The 22,512-nt window shown below is 42.5% G+C and overlaps 1 protein-coding gene across 8 annotated transcripts in view; it reads left to right on the top strand.

The window, feature by feature from the left end:
* The window catches only part of NAXD (NAD(P)HX dehydratase), a 476,460-nt gene that overhangs the window by 309,668 nt on the left and 144,280 nt on the right, over positions 1 to 22,512 (top strand). For all 8 annotated transcript variants that reach the window (XM_078657550.1, XM_078657545.1, XM_078657551.1 and 5 more), the window contains one exon: positions 14,885 to 15,035. In XM_078657550.1, the coding sequence (XP_078513676.1) occupies positions 14,932 to 15,035 (104 nt within the window). In that variant the 5' untranslated portion in view covers positions 14,885 to 14,931. The remainder of the gene's footprint in view (positions 1 to 14,884; positions 15,036 to 22,512) is intronic.

Here is a 22,512-nt window from a genome sequence, read left to right as displayed (position 1 = left end):
CGTCTCTAACTTGCAATATGGGTTCAGGGCCGGCAAAGGAACCATTGAACAGGGGCTCAACCTAGCAATAATAACAGCTAAGTATATCCATGCCAAAAAAAGGAATCGCTATGTAACTTACGTGGACCTAAGCTCTGCATTTGATTATGTTGACCATGAGATGCTTTGGCAAACATTATCCGATATTGTTCTAGACAATCAAATACTTGTGTTTATTAAAGAACTCTATAACGGGACAGGTGCACGTGTTAGATTTGGCAGGATGGGTGAATGCTCTGACATGTTTCGGATCCACAGAGGAGTAAGACAGGGGTGCATTTTAGCACCCCTGTTATTTACCCTATACATTAACAAGGTAGGATCCGTTTTGTCTGAATTTTACCACGACTACCCCACAGTAAACGGGACACCCATTCCAATACTCCTTTATGCTCACGACACAGCAATAATGTCCCAGACTAGGGTTGGCCTACAAAAGGCGGTGTCAAAATTTTCAGAGTTTATGAAAAATAGAGGCCTCCGCGTGAATGTCTCTAAAACGTACACCATGCCATGCGGAACTAAAATTAGAAGGTCACCCTGCCCAATCTCTCTGGCTGGGAAACAGGTAGACCTTACTGATAGATTCTGCTATCTTGGGATAAACTTTGAAAGAAAGGGCTCCTGGAAACCTGCTGTAATTGCTAGGGGTGCTGCGTTTACTAGAGCCACTGGCGCCTTGGTTAACTTGGCCAAAAAGCTAGGCGGAAGACCAGTCAGAGAACTTCTCCAGATTTTTAAGGCCAAATGCATCCCCACAGACACATACGGGGCTGGCCTCTGGGGGATTGAGTCGGTGCATATTATCCAACGCGTTGAAAATCGCTGTCTACGCTATCTACTGGCCATCCCAAAGAGTACTGCAACATATGTGGCCCACATGGAAGTAGCATTGTCATATATCACAGACATTATTAAATCCTCCCCAGTCTTGTTATGGCATAATGTGTGGGCAAATCCAGAGACCTCCCTGAACAGAGAGGTAATAAAGCATTCTCTGGTATTAGATGGAGTTGGCAACATCGAATGGTTTAATTATGTCAAAGACCTATTGAAGGAAATCGGGCATCCTGAATACTTTGCTAATCCAGACAACATGGTGAATGTGCCTAGAAACGCCCTTAAAAAACTCCTCTTACAGCATTTGGCGAGAAAAAGATGGTGGGTAGAAACCCGCAAGAGGACGGTCATGGTTTATCACCTGATTACTGTTACCGAGGGGGTTCAGTTGTATCTTTTGATTGAACAGCCCCCTTTTAACCGTATGCTCCTGACTCGCTTCCGTTTAGATTCTTTTTATAGATTAACACGTTTTCCTCAGTGCAATGACTGGTCGAGAGAGAAAAGAATCTGCCCTTGTGACGATGTTTCATACCAGTCTAATATCCACTGTATATTCTTTTGCACTTTTTATAGTCATCCAAGAAAAAAGCTGTTAAAACCCTTACTTGTATCATGGGGCCTGCGTACTTGTAGAGGAGCATATGACAGATTAAAATCCTTAGAAAATGAACGTACTATTGGAATTTTATCTTCCTTCTTGAAGGCAATTGTAAGATTTAGGAATACAATGTAATCAAATATGGATTGAAATGTTCCTAGCTTGCGGAATGTGCAATAACCAAAACGCATTTGTTTATTGTTTTGTTGCCTTATATTATGATATCCCTTGTGATCTTAATGTTTTCATCAGTTTTAAACATTTTTAACAATGTTTTGTAATTGCAGTCAATCAATATACATTGGTATTAATTATCTTTTCAACTGTGTAATTTTTTGTATGCTTTTATGAATTTGTTTTTACAATTCGAATAAAGCTCATTGATATGATATGATTATTTTATTTGTTTGTTGCCAGGCCTAGATCGGACATTAAAGTCACAAAGGTATTCAAGAGTTTCTGCAAGCCCTGTCCCGTTCTGGCCATTCGGACACAATCGTCTGCATACATTAATACAGGCAGCAAACGATTCTCTACCTTGAACGAATCAGCTGAGGCATTTAGCAGGTGTTCATCGGGGTCATTAATAAATAAACTAAAAAGGAACGGTACCATCACACACCCCTGCCTCAACTCTTTTTAGGTTTGCCTGCTCAGCACTTGTGCTTGTGAGATCTATTCCTTTTAATGTAAACCTTGAAAGGGATTTTCATCCTGCCCCCTCGCTTTCCTGGCTTTTCATTGGTTCTTGTGCTTGCTGCTTACTTTTCCTCCAATTCTATTGGTTGTAGCATATTTTCCTACATTTACCAATGCTTGTTCCTCATATGCTTCTTTTATCAGTTTCCCGTAATCAAAATACAGTTAACATTCACTTTGGTGGAACTATTTTTCACAAAGTTTTGCCTCTTCCTGCTTTTTTGTTTTCAGCAAATTTATATAGCTCGCCAGGAGAAATTAATTGATTTTTGTACAGAACCACAGAATGTTGCGCCGCCGAGACTCGATCCGGGATTCCCATCTCCTGAGTCAGCAGCTGTGGCTGCACGTCTGTGATATGTGTCAGGGATCTCTTTCCTTATTCCTGGATGGTGATTGATAAAAATAGCTCATTGTTCATCACATAGGCCAAACCGATGCATTAGTAGTGCTTGTTTGAGCTTTATGTAGGGGGTGCGTTCTCCACCTGGCCCAAATCTCATACTACCCTCATCAGCTGTGCGCAGCTGTGCAAGTAAGTGGACAACTTTTGGGTTAACACCCTTGTTTATTAACATATTTCACAACTTTGGCTTTATTACATTCTCAAATGCTGCACTGAGGTCCATAAATGGCAGTTAAAGACATCCATTTTTCACATCAACATATTTACTCATAATTAAGTGAAGGTTTAGGCACTGGTCAACTGTTCCTAGACCCTGTCTAAAACCATACTGTGCCGATGATAGGATGCCCTTCTTGGTAGCCCATATTTCAAGGTGGTCCAACAACACACTGCCTAATTCCTTGGCCGTCAAGTTGATTAGAGATATTGGCCGGTAACAATAGGGGTTACTTCTATCTCCCTTTTTAAAACATGGGACAATAATTGCCCTGGACCAGAATTTAGGGGGGCCTAAATGACCGGCACATCACGTTTACCAGGACAGGAGCCCAAAATGCCAGATTGTTCTTAAAGAGGTCTACAGGCGCTGATGCATTGTTGCTCTGGCTTCTGTTCACAGCCGAAATAACATCCTTAACAGTAATTGACAGTTCGGTACCTTTCTGACTGATCAAGTCCTCTATGGAGCTACTCTCATTGCAGGTGGATTCCTGCTAATGATACAGAATAGTAAAGTGACCAAACCAAATATGCTCAGGGATGTCCATGTCTGTACTAATATTAGAACTATTAGAAAAAAAGAGAGCATTAACTACCCCCCAGAATTGTGATGGAGCTTTGCTAGTGCAAGCAGTAGTAAGCTGTTCCCAGGCCTCTCTTATATTCTTTTTTCTCTTCGTGATAACCTCGTAGCCTCTTCATAGAGCTTTGTGGTGGCCCTAATTTTTGGCAAGTCCCTCGGGGAGATTTTAAGTGTGTATATATATATATATATATATATATATATATATATATATATATATATATATTTTAAACAATTTTTATTAGAAAACAAAACATCAGCAACAAATGCAGTACATGGGCAGTTCAGCTGTATATACATACATTCAAATACAAATAAAGTGTGCATTATCGTTCTGGAGCATCAACAATAGCATTGAGCAGTATGATGGTCAGTATAGAGGTACACTTATGTCCACAGGTCTGGGAGTCACCACTTTGCACATTTTTGCCGGCACATGGAATTATGTCATCCCATCTGTGTCCGCCCCCTCCAGTATTGCATTTCTCTCCTGTCTAAGTTCCACCGTGGGAGAGATACAGATATCCCCCCTATATTTAGTACAACGACCCCACTTTTGATCCCACTTTTGAGGGCTTCCTCTACCTTTATATACAGTTTTCTCCGCTACCATTGCATGGTCCATGTCATTAGATTTTAAGTAATTTAATAAAGTTGCTATGAGCACGCAAGCAGGATTTGTTGAACCATTTACTGGGCTTGGGGGGATGTTGGCACTTAAGCGCCAATTAGTGTTCAGACACCTTATTACAATTTACGGTAAATGTGCCCAAAACTTCCTCAGGATCTGATTCCATATTAACACAAGTCTCAAACTGGTCCTTCTGCATTGCCACAAGCTGTCTTTGTTTTTTAGATGGATGTGAATCCAAGTATTGTCTGCATGACTATTCAATTGTAGATAGTGTTGAATTAACTGACTCAGGGTACTTGCATATGTTGAAGAGTAGTGATAAGAATGCACTGCAGTGGGGCATGGTCTGAAGGCCAACATGGCTTACTCGGGACAACCATATAACCTGTTCTTCTGTCCTCCGAAGAGTCGATGCTTGGGAAGGGAGTTTCTTGCCAGGTGGTGAGACAAGGCAAGATAGGACCGGTCTGGCAGTTCTACTCACGGACCCGGGCACAAAATGGCGAACTGAGTAGACATCCAGGAAGTTGCCTAGGATACAAAGATGCAGGACCCCTCCCAAGAGATGCTCTCTTGGTGTCATTGGGGAAATCAGAGATCCTGCACCCAGCCAGAGTGCTGAGCTCCAGAACCACCGAAGATCGTACCGGACAAACGCTTGCTGTTGGTTGGAATACGTGGAGAAGCCACCTTGCTGATGCCTGATGAATGCAGGAGGGAATGCCTTGTATAAGTGCAGCCGTGATGCACAGCTGACCAGGTGTGTCCAACAGCAGGGGACCAGTGAGGACTGCTGTGACGGTGGCCTGGTGGGTGCAGCCTCCTCCTTGCGAAGCGGTGTATAAATGAGGGAAGAGGTGCTAGGCCTGGGATCTGAGCCACAACACTGCATAGGCCTGAGCCTGTCCATGGGGGACAACGGGGTGACCGGGTTCCGCTAACCTTGCTGTCAGTGGGGAGACCAGACTGCCCTCTCCCCATCTTGACTAGAGGGATCCCAGAGTACCTGGAACTCAATATCCAGCCTAAGATGCAGAGCCCCAGAGGAATCAGACAGGATGCCTGGTGAGTGGGCGCTGGGGAGAATATGGCTGTCGAGCCCATCTGCCCCAAGAAGCTTGCACCCCCACTCCCTTATTGGACTGTGTGCAGAAGAAGAGAAATGGTTGGATAGGGGCACCAGGCACTGGGTCTGCAATGTGTGATTTCCTAGGCCCTGTTTGTTGCTACAGAACACAGAGTCTGGCCTGCTCAGGTGGTCTTTCCCTCTCCTTTAATAAACTGCTCCACACACAGATGTGGAGCTGGGAGACTAAGAGCTATCAGGGTGGCGAAGTGGTGTAGACCTGACTTACAGTCCCACCTCACATTGCTATGGGGAAAGACAAAGTTGTAAAATCCCATGCAACTGACTGGAGTGAAAGCGCAGAGTCCAGAAGATTTTCTGCGACATTCGATGCCAAAAACCAGTCCCTGCTCAGTGGCCCAATGCTACTGCCTTTAGAGATTGCAGTTCAGCGCTAGAGAGCAAGAAGGATGGGATTAAAATCAATTTCCGCCTGATTCGACAAATAAATCAGATGTAGAAGATAATCCAACGTTATAAAAAGAAAATTATACCTCACAGCTATCTTTAATCACCTGGAAGAAAGAATAGAAGACGCTTAGGGCAGGACAGGCAGAAACAATGTGCATGTGGTTGGGGTGTTTGAAGGGACAGAGGGCTTCTCGATGATACAATTCCTTCGGATCTGGCTCAAAATGTGGATTCTGGCCGACAGATGTTCCCACTGTTCTATTATAGAGAGTGCACACAGGGCTTGGTGGCCCAAACCCCTTCTAGGGACATGATCCTGAGGGAAGCGAGGGCCAGAGACTCCTGGTGGATGATAAGATAGTAATGTTGGTCTCCGATTACACATGCCTGGTACAGCAACATAATCGCTCTTTCATAGCATTCAGACACAATTCATGTGCCATGTAACTAGATGATGTGCTCTTATTGCCCGGCCAAACTCTGTCTCTCTTTCCAAAATAAATCGTTCTTAAAAACACCAAAGGAAGAATGGGATTGGGTGGAGGAGAGATGTTCCCTCAGGGGCCAACTGACTTGTACAGGAAGTCCAATGGGGAAGAAATTGGAACCACCCAGACGTCGTGCCCGTGAAACTGGGTGTCAAGAAAGAGGTCAGGGGAAACGGTCACCCTCCAGGAGTGGAGATGATGATATGGTCAGCACTAGTGGCGGTGATGAGGAAGAAATTGCAGGTGTATTGACCGTTACTATTTTTAGTAACTCACTATTAATAATGGTCTGGCTGCACTTAACAGTAGAAATCCTTGCAAGTCGGAATGGGATGGACGTTTGCTAGGCGCTTTACAATGATCTTTGCCAATATTTTTAATTTTGGTATTTACTAGAGAGTTGGGTCTTTTAGAAGTACAGGCATTACAGCGTTTTCCCTTTTTGGGGAGTAAAGAAATCCTCTCATGCTGAAGATCAGGTGTCAATTCCCCAGAATTATCACTGGCCTCATTAAAAATATTAAGAATATGGGGATCCAATTCAGACAAGAGCCTCGTATAGAATTCATCCGGAATTCTATTGTGTCCCAGGGTCTTGCCACTTTACATTAGGCCCATTGCATCAGAGATTTTCTTTACGGTTATTTCTTGCTCCAGCATTACTCTGATGTTTAAATTAAGGCTGGCCTTCTTCAGTTCTTTTAGAATGCTGCGAAGTGTTCTGCACTACCAGTCTTCCTTTTTACTATATAGAGAGGGGTAAGAATGCTCGAATGAGAGTGCCAAATCCCGGTTCTTATTAACTGTCACCCCATCATCCATAGTTAGTTCTCTAACCCATCTTCTGCTCTCTTACTCAGTGAGGTTAAAAGGTTGCCCACCTTGCCTTCGACTATGTACAATTCGTTTGTGCATCGCATAACAGAACTGTTTAGCTGCTTTGTGCATCAGTGTGTGGCCTTTAGGAGCTGAAGTCTTGCCTCCAACCCTGTATCAACATATAGTCTTTCCTGATCACCAACAAACGGCCAACACCTATATGTTACATGTTTTATGTTATATGTGTATGAACAAACATAGCGCCGCCAGAGCCATACCAGGAGTATGTTTACAACGATAACCAGCACAACGGTCTTGAACCAAACACCAAGGATGATGATCACCCACGTAAAATAGGCTATGCAATTTACCAGCGCAGTGTTCTACGTGCAAGTAATGCTAAATATGTTCATACTTCTGTGTACACCGTGTCTATGTAAAAATCAATAAAAATATTTTTCAAAAAAAGAGATACTGTGCTGCGAGCTGCCTCGAAGGATGTCTTGTATGCTTCACACAGTACTCTTGGTGAGTCCACCGATTATTCAGTCTCTGTTTATATAAGGTTTGGTGCCTGTATGTAGTGCATTCACTATCTTTTTGTCCTGGTGCGCCCAACTCTCCGGTTTCCAATTACCGTTTTACAGAACTACTTTTCATTCCCGGTGTAACCCAGATCCTGCATGATCTGAGAGCCCTCTTCGGGGATGGGAAGTTGGGGCGGGGGGTGGGACACTTTAGTTTGTTGTGATGATTAGGGGATGAACTCAGGTTGTGTAGGGTTCTGTTCTCCGGGGCATTGACAGTGAGGCCCCGTTATGGAGGCTTATCTTTTCATGCAATCACTCATTGATGGGGGGTTTCCTTTATTAGGCTTTTGCGGATGTGATGTCTATTATTGTGTGAAGAATCAGGAATGTTTGTACAAAATCAATAAACTACGTTTTGTAATCTGAGAGCCCTCTTGTGAGATAGCTCGCCCTCAGGAGGTCAGAGTTTTCACTGAATGGGACAAATAAGTAATCAATTCGGGGAAATGTCTTGTGGACTCCCAACAAAAAATTAGTATTGCCTTGATGTCTAATGCTTTGCTACCTACCCGTCTACCTGGACCATAGCATGATTAAATTGTGCTAATCTGCTGAGACCACCAGTAGGACTTGGCTTGAGTATCATCCTAACCCGGGTCTTATCCTATTCATGGTTAAAGTCGCCCGCAGTTATGTGCAGTGAAGCAAAGGCTGCCAGTAGGATTGGTCCCAGTTTATTGAGAACCATCTGTTTTAAATGTATACACACTCCTTGCACTGCAACAGTGATAGATCTTCTGGAACACCTTCCCCGTATCCCCACATATCTATCCCAGAGGCCAAGCCATGCCTCTTCTTTTAGGAACTGCAGATTTTTCTGTGCTAGCTTGTGTAGCCACTGCTCTTGACCCTTTAGTGAACCAGAGTGTGCCAGGCGTTACATATTATCCCCTGTTCAGTCATTTGCAGTGATTTCCTAAATTATGATTCTTCTGTGGGAGGCCTTGTGTAAATACTGGGATACTACACCCCTTTTTAATTCGTTGACTAGCCAATTCACATTCCAGCGTAGGAGTTTAGGTTACCGCATATGGGCGCTGGATAATATATCTCAGCACTACAGAAATGCAATCGGCCCCAGGTGTGCCATCAGCTCAGTCATTTTTCATTAGTAATAATATACACTATCAGTTTGCGTCAAATCCTTAAATAATAAATATTGCTGTTGTCCTTTCCTCTCACCCCTACCAGCCATCTATTGTTTGAGCCTAAAACTGCCCGGGTGCTGCCCAAATGTATGGACTGGAGCACACCCCTGCACCCCACCCCCAACTTCCCCTTTGTTATCTCCAACTCCCACTAACCCATACTTCTTCACAGGAAGCATCTTAAACATCTGTTGTCCTACCCTCAAAACGTATGCATCTTCAACCAAAACTGGCGTGTGGTGAATAGCAGTTACACTCCGCATCCCATATATATGAACAGAGTTATCCTCAGTTTGTGTTCGGGAATGACTATTCCCCCCCACCCCCCCGATGAGCCCGTACCCTAACTTCCCTATGAATGCTGTACTGTTCAGTGAGAAACTGGGTCTAAGCCTCAGAAATGATTGCATGCTGAAGGTCGAGAGCCTATTCCCCAGAATTATACCTAGCCTTAAGAATATGGGGACCCAGTTCAGACAAGAGCCTCTTTTAGAATTCACCTGGAATTCAGTTGGGTCCCATGGTCTGACCACTTTACATTAGGCCTATTGCTTTCAAGATTTCCATCACTGTTTTTCTTGCTCCAACGTTTCTCTGATGTCTGATCCAATGCTGGGCTTATTCAGTTCTCTAAAGAATGCTGAGATGTGTTCTGCATTACTAGTTGGCCTTTTACTCTAGAGAGAGTGGTCCATAGAGACCAGACAGGAGTCAAACCTAAGAGGCCCACTCAACTCAATCTTCGACAACTGTGCAACTGGATGGATGAGATAAAAAAATACATTTGAGCCATTCACCATTATAACATTAGACACAGAAAAAGTGTTCATTGATATCAACTAGACCTACCTTTTCCAAAACCTAACGTCACTGGGTTGCCTTGTTCTATGGGAATCCCATGGTGATGCTAAGAGTAAACTGGGTAATCTGAGACACATTCCGCCTAGCACATGGATCACGACGATTATGATCTCGATCCTAGCTGATCTTCGCTATCTGTTTGGAACCGCTGGCAGTCTGGCTTAGGGTGCAACAGATATAGTAGGATTGCCTGAGGTCGCAGGGTAACCGGATAACATTTCAGTGTGTGCTGACAATGTTATACTGTATCTTTCTGAGCCCATGCTGTCTTCGCTTGCAATTTTGTCAGTGTTCTGAAACATAGAACAATACTTGGGCTAAAGAATTAATTGGACAAGTCGATTTTATACAAACTGGGAGACCGGACAGATGTGGGGATGGTGCCCCATAGTCTCACAGTGTCGAGGATGGGTTTTAGCTATCTTGGTATAGAGATCACACCACACTAATCTAACTGCTTGGAAAAAATAACCTGGAAGGGAGCTGCCTCAGAGATTTTCAATCAGATGTTGAACAGTGACGGAAGCTTCCTTGCTCGTTCTTGGGAGTCCAGCCATATTTAAAATGATCACTTTACCTAAAAATCCTCTATACCCTCCAGAACACTTCTTGGAAGATACCGGGCCCTTATTTTGATAAGATAGACCAAATCCTGCAAATGTTACTCATGAGTGGAGGTATACCTAGAGTAGCCCTTTATGCATTGGTGCCCTTTCTGTACCAGATATAAGACCCTATTATTGTGCATTGCAGTTTCAGTTTGCTCAGGAATAGGGTTCATCCCTGATTAGGGACCCGGTGACAAGATTGGAACAGATCTTGAAGGAACCATTCTCCTTTCTTGAGCCACTCTTCTATCTTCACTATCTGTATTGGAAACCATTTAGAATGGACTTGCTCGGCTCCACCAAGGCTACTCTTGCTACCTACAATGAAAGCATCCTTCTTGCAGGGCAACACGCTGCAGACAGTGGGGAAACTGAAGTGGTTCAAAAATGGAACCTCATTGGCAGTTCTAAATTAGGGAACCTAATCCAAGGCGATTATATGAACTCTTTTTAAACCTGCAGGAAGAATAGGACTTGCCACCCACCCAATGATATGTTTACCTGCAGCTCAGACATGCCCCGCGGGCGGGGGCAGACTGGACAGACTTTCCCAATAGCAAACCATTGGAAATTAAGTTGTTGAAGGAAGAGTTTATGCATTAAGCCATTTCCTTTATTGAACTCTTATTACCAACAGACCTGACCACTTACTAAAACTAAGGGTAGCCTGGGAAGCAGATCGACTAAGCAGCACTGATTCATCACGGGAGGTACCTGTTAAAGCTTGGAAGTGCTCCACAGGGTGTACTATAAAAGGGGGAAACTAAAAAGTGGGAAGGGCGCAGTCCCCAATATGAGTGCTCTGTGGGAAAGCAGGGGGGACATTTTTCATACCATATGGGAATGTCCCCTGATCTGAAGATACTGGTCCATTATAACAGTCAAGCTGTCGACGGTCGCGGAGTTCCCTGTGCCTAGTGTCCCTCAGTTCCTGGTCTTTGGGATCCCAAGTGATGTTGACCTTCATAGAAAGCAACTGCTGTTTCTGTAACCTGGGTGTTATATTAGCAAAAACAGACATAGCCAGAATGTGCAGCAATTGATCTACTCCATCCAAGAAAATATGGTCCGCTGGTATGATGACTTGCATGGAAGGAGAATGGGCAGTTTATGAAGAGAGAAGGTGCTCACATAAGTTTGTTTGGTGGGGGCTGGAGGACCTATAATGGTTTGGACTGGGAGAACCGGATACTGCAGGAAAATAACTCTTCACTACAGATCCTGGGTGGTGTCACATGAACTGTTACAGAAACGTAGAGCGGTGAATATGTTGCTACTGTGTGCGACAGGTTGCATACATGTGATAAATAAAATAACAATGAAAATAGTTCCAAAAAAAAGAATGCATTGCTAGCTAGTGACAGACTTGATGAATCGTATCCAGATGTGTTAACTACTTTATGGCAGAGTACAAAGGCTGTAGCTATTGTGGGAACTTGACAGTGTCTTTCTAGCTTGTGAGCGATGTATGGTGGAATGTTGTGGGTGTCCACATGGAATGTGAGGGTGTCAGATGTACGGTGACCGTTGCTGGATGTGGAGCAAAGAGCGGTGGTCTGCGGATGCTGCAGTGGGGTCGTATTAGAGGGGCTTATTCTTCCTGATGAAATTCTGCATTGAACTTCTCGGGGAATACATCACTTACCGACGTGAATGTCTCTTGAGGTTTCTTCACCTGTGATTACAATAATTGTAGGATTCTTTAGTCCTAGGTGTCGTGCTGCAGATAGGTCAGGGAGGCTCATACTGCCTGGTGGCTCTCCTCGGGGAGAGGTGTGGCGCCGCGGTAAGGGCGACTGACGCTGGAATCTGGGGATCAGGGTTCGATCCCCTGCTCCGACGGCAGGTTAGCCCAGCACCATGTGACTCTGGGCAATAGCTCGCTTAATCTTCCCGACGGCCCCCAGCGCCTAGAGACCCTAACGGGTGATTGTGCGCTTTACAAATGTGGATTATTATTATTATTATTATTTCTTCTCAAGTTACACTGCAATTTCCAACCCTATTATGGGTCTGCATTCCCATTGATGGTTGTGGCCTAGCTTCTAATGTTCCACATATTTGTATTGGAACTTCCTTTTCATGTTTTTTCTAGGCTAGGGAAGTTTCAATATTGGAACTTATTTGGCCAGGATTTAAGTCAGCTTTCAGCTTCTTGAGTAGTATTGAGACTCCTCCGTTTAATTGGCATGTTCTCCGTTGATTAGAGCGTATTTATGAAGTCCTCTTTCCTGCCACGGATCAAACACCTATGTAATCCGGGACAGTTGGTGTGGTTCCCTGGAAATTCATGCATAATATCTACTAAGTGAGATTTGTAAAGAAAACAAGTGGAAATCAGTTCACGCTTTCTGGCCTTCAGTCGTCTCCAGTACAACCAGCTTACTGCCTGCTGTAAATTTAGAAGGTTTGAAATCTAATGATTACCTATGTTGCAAAAAGTTACACACTTTCAAGATTCAAGATTCAAGAATTCTTTATTCGACTGTCAAGAATGCAGTCATAAAAGCATGTAAAATACATATATATACAAATCATTCATGAAGAAATACAACAGACAGATAAAAACGGGCAATCACAAAAAGTATTAAATGGTAATATAGTCCAATATGAGTGTGCTTATTTGGGACATGGTTATTTATATAATACAGTTCAACTTGAGATCAACCTTCCATACTTAGTCTGAACTTCAGGGCTGTTTTTAAAAAGTTACAAGTAAAAAAAGTGCACTCGCCGTGCAACATTTGAAGATATAAAAGTGCTGGCTTAATTTGCATGAAGTTCAATTTTTTAAGCAAGGGTTTTAAAAACATATTTCGTGGTCTCGAATAAAAAGTGCACAGGAATAAGAAGTGAGCCAGATCTTGCGGAGACTTGTTGTCGCAGCCGCAAGGTGGCAACACTTGACCTCTATGGGCTCCACTCGGTACAGCTAACAACAGGTGGTACCAACCAAAACGGAATCTGCTCAGCAGGAAGCGCTCATGTCTTGATATATTCCAGGATAAATATGGTTCAGAGCTCACACAAGACTTAGTTAGAATATGGCTCATTACGCTGGCCTTCTTCAACTCAATTTCTTCCCTATCAAGCTGTCGATTTAGTAGGAAAGTATCCTTTATGTAATTAACATCTTTCTTGGCAATGTGCTGAGGTGTTGAATAAAGATCCAACCTACCCAGATCTTTAAAACAGTTTCTAATGTATTTCAGCCAAGGTATCTTGAGTTGCCCTTCCCAGGTGAGGGCTTCAGAAAGGATATTGTGGGTCAGTGGTATTGAGACATTGAGCCAACAGTTCAACCAGCAGAGCAGAGGATTTACAGCAATTTTATCTCCTAGGTACGGTGTGCCTAGTTCCTCGTGAACGGAGAAATTAGCGGTGCTTTTTGGTAAACTCAGGACCTGTTTCAGGAAGTTGTTTTCAAGAGTCACAAGGGCATCTGCTGGTGCGAAGCCCCATAGTTCGCTTCCATAGCAGGCAACCGCAACGCTTTTCGCTTGATAAAGCTTCATTACGGCGGACACTGGTGTGTTACCCATTTTGCGTGCAAAGTCCATTATTCCGGTGTTGGTCCTTAATATTTCACCTTTCTTTTTATTTATGGCAGGGCCCCATGAAAGTTTATGATCAAACAGTACTCCTAGATAAGAGAAGGTTTTTGTAGATGGTATATTTTCCCCGTTAACTGAGAAGGGGTAACGTTTTTTTGAAGCTAAGCCTACCATCATGACAAATGATTTGGAGTTGTTGACATTTAGGCCACGTGCAGTCATAAATTGGAGAAAGGAATCTAATAATTTTTGAAGTCCGAGTGCAGTTCTGGATATAAGAACGGCGTCGTCCGCGTATAGCAGAACCGGCACGCCCTTTTTCCCAATGCGAGGATAATCCGTGTCAGTTTTTAAAAGGTGTTCTTCGAGTCCATTTATATATAAGTTAAAAAGGAAAGGTGCCAAAATACAGCCCTGCCACACTTTCATTTATCCAATATGGATATTTTTTTTAATTGTCAGTTGACCAAGTCTCCATTGTATGTTCAGAATGAGATCAGGGTTTTCTATTAAGCTTCAAAACACTAGAAATGACCAGACATGTGAGTGAAATGTATCTCTTCTAACTAGACTTTAAAGGGGCTTATATCTAATTTGGTTGTGTCAAAATATTACTAAAGATTACAGAATTTAAATGAAAAAAAATCCTCATTTTGAGTGATAGATATCTTAATCATGGCAGTCTAAAGAAAAAACCAACCACTATGGAAAACATTGGTTTCTGGTATATGTCGTATTTAGGTCTGGTGGGAGCCAAGACATTTTGATTTTCATTTTCACATTATTCTCCCGCCTTCTTCAGCAGTGAAGCAGTTGCCAGCCCACTTCAGCCGTTGGCTAACTTCACGCTGAGTGATGGTATTTGGTTTTTCACTAGGAGCACATCCTTACACAAAGTAATTCCCTTCCGAGTCAGGGACTGCTATGACAACGTGTGTGTTTTTGAGACCAGAAAATATGTTTGCATTTTAAATTTTTTTGTTAAGCTTGGCAAGGATCTGGAAGCTCCAGCAGCAATGTATTATACTACCCATACCAAGACAGAATAAGCATTGACAAAACCAAAAGGCTGTAATCGAATGCCAGAATAACTGGCTTTGCAGTACTTGTTCTACTTAGTGAATACTTCACTTGTAAGTTGTAGACTAACTCTGTAGATTGTCATTTTTGTAAAAGACCAAATGCTTTTGTATCTGTTTATTGAAACTTACATATATTATGCACTCTGATAAACATGTTCAATCTGTCCATTTTACAGTTGTCGAGACATTATTCTCATCCCGTTCAACGCACTCTATTAAGGACATGGAAAACATGTATCAATTGGCAAAGAATATTATTCCCCCACTTAATACGAAAAAGCATAAAGGTCAAGATGGAAAAATAGGTGTCGTTGGAGGATGTCAAGAGTAAGTAAAACTGTCATGGAGTATTGTTGTGTAGCTTGTTGTGTAGATTGTTTGATGGAAAGGGTATTTTTTTTATTTTGAAAAAGGACTGGGGAAGAAGACAGTGAGTATGTAGCGAGGTGGCAGATTTTGAGGACAGTGTAAAAAGACAGCTGATGAACGGCAGAACATTTTAAAATCTGTTCCTAAACACCTTCCAGTTTTGAGCCTTAACCACCACACTATTAATTGTTGTGTATCACTTCCATAGGAAGGCGTCTGCTTGATAGAGTACTTGAATTTAGATTATCTACTGTATTTCTGCAATAGGTCTTGCGTTTACGAGAGTTTGAGCTATTGGCATTGTAAATGACAATGCCTTTTATTTATGTTTTGTTTTCGAAACAGATAAAAGGCATTGCTATTTACAATGCCAATAGCTTAAACTCTCGCAAATGCAAGACTTATTTCATTGCAAATGCCAGCGCCTGTGCTATAAAAATTTGTAAAAGTGTTAGAAAGGAGTGTTTTGCAGGCAGGACAAAGCTGTTTGAGAAAATAGTGCTCGGAAGCTGCAAATAAAGCCTACCAAATAACAACACTTGTATCGAGGGTGTTGCCATGGGAGGTTACAAAATGAGACCAGGCAGTACTTAGGAGGGACTACTAAGCCTATTGACCAATAAACAGCCTCAGTTTAACAGTGGACAATGACGCAAGCCAATGTAAAATAAGCCGGAGAGTGGGCGGAGCTTCAAGTCCCTACTCGAGTACAGCAATCCTCGCAGAGCAGGCTCGACCTAAAAAGTATTTCACTACTGTGAAGTCAGTGTGGGAAGGTGGCTGATTTTATAAGGCATAAGGAAATGAAGGGGAAGCACCAAACTACTGCCTCCACTAATTTGTTGAGACATGAAGAAGGTGATGGAATGTTGAATGATGAGGTGTTGTATCCCACCCCACCCAACAGTATAATTTCTTCCTTCACCTGCAGCCTTCTCTGCTTGCCACAGAACTGTATATACAGCAACACTATGCCATGTTCCGAAACAGCTTTGTCAGAGCCATTTCCAGCACTGTCTCTCCTATATGTTCCTTGATAGCTAAGGGCATAGCCATGGACCACAGCATAGTCAAGACCAGTAGGAGATGAATGAGGGTGACCGCATGTCATGTGTTTTCAAAATCTTTGGGACAGCAAATATTACTAAAGGATGTCAGGAGGAAGGAAGGAGTCATACTAGGTATCCTTTCAGTGTTCCATTTGACTTAATTGACAACACAACTTTGCTGTCAATGCAATTCAAACCAGCTTTATTCGGTGACAAGACAAACACCATAAAAGCATACAAACACCTATATATCAAGAAAAAAAATATAATCTGATTAATATTCATATGCAATAATTAAATATATATATATATATATATATATATATATATATATATATATATATATATATTTTTTTTTTTATATATATACAGGCTTGGTCTTCGTAAGGAGAATGTACGATAAAATTACAAATCCGATTATCCAAAGTTTTATAAAAAGACGATCAGCCACGAATTCATACAGTGAAGTGCAAGTGCAAACAGTGCAAGAATATACGGTTGGAAAAAGAAGTTAATCATCTTCTTTTTCATACAGCAAAGCATCCAACAGTGCTTAGTCTTTTCTTTTTCTAATTGATTGTTGTATGAAGCGGATTGCTGAGCTAATAATTTTCAAGTTGCATATAAAATTAAACGCGTCCTTATAGTTAAAAAGCATATTTTTTAAAAAGAGCGGTTTCAATACAGTTTTTCGAATATCCTCATAAAAAGGGCAAAAGAGAATAAAGTGCAAGGTGGACTGTAAAGTTTTACCATCACACGGGCAAGGTGGCAAATTCTCTGCCATTTCTCTGTGCTTGGGAAGGCAATTAAATAGTGTAAGGTCCTTAATCTTGTCAGATAAAATCTGTGCTGTACGTTCTTTGCTGTCATTGTGATATCATTTGGATCTTTTTATGGAGAACAGTCCAGTTATTGATACCTACCCATCTATAATCCTGTGTGTTTTATTTGGCAACATCAACACAGATTTGGAGATCCACTTACTGCTTTTGCTTCAAAGCAGTGAAAAAACTTCTCTGTCATTACTTCCCTAGAGACTTTAGTTGCCCAAAGGAGCCAATGAAATGGCTGATGGCAAGCCTCATTCTAAAGTCTTTTCCAAATATCTAGCAGCCGCCGACATTGCACAGCATCCACTGCTCTCATCAGTACCACCTTTCTAAAACTGACGACATATCAAATATAGCATTCTAAATGCAAAATAAAGAGATTAAATGCCAAAAAAGCAAAAGTAAAACACTACTAACACTACACATTCTCTCCTGTAGAAAATAAAAAAAGAAGGAATCTCAAGATTTAAGACATTTTACGCAAGCAAACAATACAGTATTTACAACCCTATAATAAAATTGTATCAACACATTGTATCAACACAGTTCATGCAAGTTAATTTCCACCAAAAATGTTACATTTTCTCGGTGTAAAAATAATTATTCCAAATATTCCTGTCTTAGTTTCCAACTTTGACTGACCATTAGTGCTCATGATTCAAATACATTTCCTTGATTCTACAAAGTCATGCTCAACAGAATCACACTGATCGACATGCTCTTCCTTACCATTTCCTAAAGTGTTACAGCAAACAAATGATGGACGGATTGCTGACAATGCAAACATTCTCCCCCAGTCAAAAGATCTGGGTTAAATCAGGGAGGACCTGGCTTGGCAGTTCGGGCTGGACTGTTCCCATGAGACACAGGGTCAAGACTGATATGCATGTGGCCAGGTCTAAACTGGGGGGGCATGGTGAGCAAAAGAATGATGGATTTAACCCAGATCTCTTGACTGGGTGTGAATGTTTTGGTTTGTTCTGCATTCCGTCCATCAATTGTGTGTATTTTGCTTTCTCACCATTTCCTAGGACCCTTTCCTCTGTAGAATTCTCACGTAGCACATTACCCTTGTCTTCCACCTTCACCACATTTTCTGCTCACAAAATCCATCCGCCCCAAATGTTTTTTTCTTCCAACAGCAGCATCCTTATTGTCCCCACTATGATCAGTTATGCATAAAGCCAAGTGCTTATGTAACAAAACTTGCCATCACTCAACATTGCTGCATTATTCAAAAATTGAACAATACTTAAGGGGTTAGAGAAAGCTTTTTCCCCTTCTTCTTCTTTAGAGGCTCCACTTTACTCAAACTTCGTGAACCCCTTCTTAATTAGTCAACATTCTTCCCTGTGTGTTTTTTTTATCATAATATTATTGATTGTAAACAGATTGTGTTCTTTTAATTCTCTCGTACATCAACTCCGGAGACCCATTTACTATCTTTGAAGTAGACATACTATCCTAATTGTCTTTGGGGGAAGGGATTTGTTCTGTCATGATTCCAAAAGGGCTGTGACATATATTTTGTCATGGTGCGATATGACATGCCTACAACACTTTATTCACCTCCTCTTCCCAATTCTGGTCCCATGTAAAATCTATTTGAATTAGCCCTTTATAATTGTATTAAACCATTCAACTGTAGCGTTGGCTAGTAGTGTGATAAAGGGAAGTGGTGTTGTTTAGAATTTTGATGCAAGAAATTCTCCATACTCCTTAACTTACATTGTACACTGTAATGCTAAATAATCTAATGGTTAAATCTTGTCTTTTAATAAAATAAAAAAAAAGTTGTTTAAACTTTATTTGTATTTGCTGTCTTAATTAGGTCTACCTCTGGTCATGGTTTAAACAAATATATTAGGATAACTATGTATGTTGAGACTCCATCCCTGTGCCATTACCCTTGCTTAGTGGTTAGCTAATCCTCTATTTAGGGTCGGAGTGGTGCACTGCTCCTAGAGAATCAAATAGCCCCCTGGTTGATCATGCCTATGCCTGCCAAACGTATCCTTGTGACCCCGTCTGTTTGAGGTTCGCCTTAATGCAAATTTGGCATCACCTCATATCAACACTGCAGTCATTCCTCCTTGCTAATTTTGCCCTCTGGTTTGAAGTATTATTTATGGCATTCAGTTAATTGCTAGAACCTAACATATATGTGGTTCCACCTATGCCGTTACCCTTGCTTAGGGTCGGAGTGGTGCTCTTCTAGAGAATTAAATGGCCATCTAACGTGGTTGATCCTGCATATGCCTGCCAAACTTATCATTCTGACCCTCTCTGTATGAGATTCGCCTTAAGGCAAATGCGGTAGAGGCAGGTGTATTTGTGGAAGAACTCCAGGTTGTAAGATATTTTGCGCTAGTATTATTCTCAATGAACACTGTCCCATACATGAAGCGTTGAATTAGGGATCTCATGATGTTTTACTTGAAGTGGGGATTTAACACATCTTCTTTTGGAAAAACGCATTTGTATTATTTTCTTGTACTGTGTTTGTCATTTCAGGTTCACCCGTTGTGTGTTTAATAAAGAGTGGCAAGTAAGGTCATCATATTTTGGATAATTGTATCCCTATCCCACAAACTGAAACTAGAAGGAAGGGCAGGTGAAATTAGTGGGATCTCAGATTCCCGGAGGAAGGGCGAACTACCCAGTAGGGCGAGCGTGAGTGGCAGAAACATGTTGACACAAGCTCATGAGGAATGAAGTGGCACTAATATCCGGCTTTATTATTTTTTTGTTTAAATCTGTTTTTTATTGAAATTTTTGAAAGTTACAGATGCATGAAAGGCATCATAAGCTGTGTACACTCCATGCATGGTGGCACTTAATAGCGATAGATATAAGTTTTCATCGCACACCTCATAACTATCCATGGCTTGTCTGCCGCACCCGATTAGATGCAATAACATTCAGTTAATTTCGTGTATGGGATTCATCACTATTCAGCGACTACATAGTTTCGAGAGTCCAATGTATAAAGTCCTTCTGTTATTTCCTCATGGACTGCCAAACAGATATAGTCGAATAAGAAACAGTTAACACCCAACAATCCCTACTCAGACCGGCGCTAGTAGCGGTATCCCCCATCCCACCTTGACTTTCTCAGTAACATCGCCCAGCATTACAGATTGGATGTTCTCCCCCTACAACAGCATTTATCACTCTCTCTACTGATGATGATGCTAAATAACACATACATGAAACATTGCGGTCACACCAGGTTATAGACTCCAGTATCTACCCTGGACCTACGTCTCTCCCCTCAGGTTGTCACCCCGTGTGCTCCTCCTCAACCCTCTGGAGTGCCTGGAGTAGGCTTTCCCACTGAGCAGCTATTGGCTTCTTCCTTAATCCCAATGTTTCCTCCCTTCTGATGGCGGTCCCCTCTGCCATAGCCCATGCATAGAGAGAGTATCTCCATGCTTGCACGTGGGGTTGGTCCTGTGCCTTCCATTTTCTGGTGAGCAATCGTTTGGCAGCCACTATTCCCAGATCCAGAAACTGGGATGTTACTTCGTGGCTGGTATTCTGCGGAACTGGTGCAGCAGATATACCTCCCATTCAAAGGGCAAGCTGCGACCGCTACTGATATGTAGCAGTTCGCTGATCGTACGCCAGTACGTGTGTAGTCTGTGGCAGCTCCATAGCATGTGGACAAGACCCACCCCAGGCTCGGTGCATCTGGGGCACACTGCATCCGCAGGGTGGAAATACCTATTGATAGCCTCCGGTGTAAGGTATGCCCTATGTACTATGAACAACTAATTCTGTTGGAGCCTCATATTCCTGGGGATGCGCACTGGTCCCTTCAATACCCGTTCCCATTCCCTGTCTTCTAATGACCTCCCCAGATCAATTTCCCACTTGTGCCGGAGAGGTTCCAGTGTGATCGCTGCATGTGTGCGTAAGGACGCTGCGAACCAGCGGACCAAATGTCTACCTCGCCCCATAACGAGGAGATATTGTATGGTAAGGTGCTGATTGGGTTCTGTGGAAATGTCCCACCATTTAGCAGTCAGGGTTGCAACTAATGAGCGGAGCATGAGGAATTGCCCCAGCGGTAGTCCCTCGTCTTGCACTAGCGAGTCGTACGGTGCTAGCGAGCCATCTCGGTCCAGGTCTCCTAGAGTCTGTATACCAGCATCCCGCCAAAGCGCCAGGGCAAGAGAGGTGAGTGTCCGTATCCTGCTAGGGGAACCCTTTAATGGTAACACAGGTGCATAAGGGATCAGAGTTCTGGTGAGATATAGACTTCTACGATAGCATTTGTACGCCACCGTCAGGAGGAGTGGTGTTGGTGTTGCGTGTTTGACAGCTGGATGAAAAAGTGTGAGGAGCCTCTCCAGAGAGTATAGGGGTAGCACAGTCGCCGTGTCTTCCCGACCTTTATCTGCAAACCAGCGGGCAACCCATTGCAGCTGTGCTGCTAGGTAGCAGTGTTCTAAGCAGGGCGCCGCCAGTCCCCACCTGATCTGTGGGTAGATATAATTTCGCTAGTGACAGCCTATGCTGGCTACTCCCCCAAATGAAATCCCGGAGCAACTTAGAGAACGTGGCAAAAAAGGGCGCTGGTATATATAATGGCAGGTTGGCAAAGTAATACAGTAGTCTGGGGAGGATCACCATTTTGGACAAAGCCACCCTGCCCGTGACTGTCAGCGGCAATGTGCCCCAGAAACGCATCTGTGACTTAGTAGCCGTAACAGCCGTACCCAGATTTCCGTCAAAGAGGTCCAATGGTTGACGGTATATCTGTACTCCCAAGTATCGGAAGGTGTCCTCTTTCCACGCCACTCTTGTTCCGTTAAGGGTGTATCCCGGATCATGCCTCCCCCTCCCGAACGCATGATTTACTGGGATGTTGTAGCACACCCAATGATGAAGCATGCCACTAATAGTGGGTGAGGGCACTTTTAAAGAACCTTGCGTTGTCCTGAAGTAGTATTTCTGGTTTGTTTTCCCTTAGTAATATTCCTGGCTTGCGAGAATATTACATATCCTCCTTTTTCCGTTTTGTGTGTACGATTCTTATATTGTCACAAGTTTCTGGACGTTATTTTGACCAAAGAAATGTACACATTTTTAATTAATTGTCTGCTTGGTTAAGTATTCGCTGCAAAATTTCGTACAAAGTTGAATAAAACTAAACTGCCCAGAGAATGTAAAATTATTTATTTTCGCATGTGGGAGCCTCACTGATTGATTTTTCTAAGTCTTTTTTCAGTTTGACACCTTACAAGCTAACTTCTTGTCCCAAGTAGGTTTCGCTGCTATATTCGCTGATGCCTTTTCAGGACTTTTTCCAAATTAGTGCCATGTTCTTCCTTGTTTTTCCCATTAACAAAATGTTGTCCTGGGAAGAAACGGCGCCATGCACATATTTAAAATAGTTCATACACTAGCCTTTAAAAAAATCGAGATAGAAATGCTAACCCAAAAGGCATGGGCTTTTATTGGACACAACCTATTGGGGTAATGTATTTTTTTGATGCCATGCTAGGACAATGATGGTAAGCTCCAGAAACGTTGATAGTTGAAAAA

The sequence above is a fragment of the Lissotriton helveticus genome, chromosome 8, assembly GCF_964261635.1.
Source record: "Lissotriton helveticus chromosome 8, aLisHel1.1, whole genome shotgun sequence".
Classification (NCBI taxonomy): domain Eukaryota; kingdom Metazoa; phylum Chordata; class Amphibia; order Caudata; family Salamandridae; genus Lissotriton; species Lissotriton helveticus.
The sequence above is the reverse complement of the archived record's forward strand: the minus strand, read 5'-3'. Positions and strand labels throughout refer to the sequence as shown.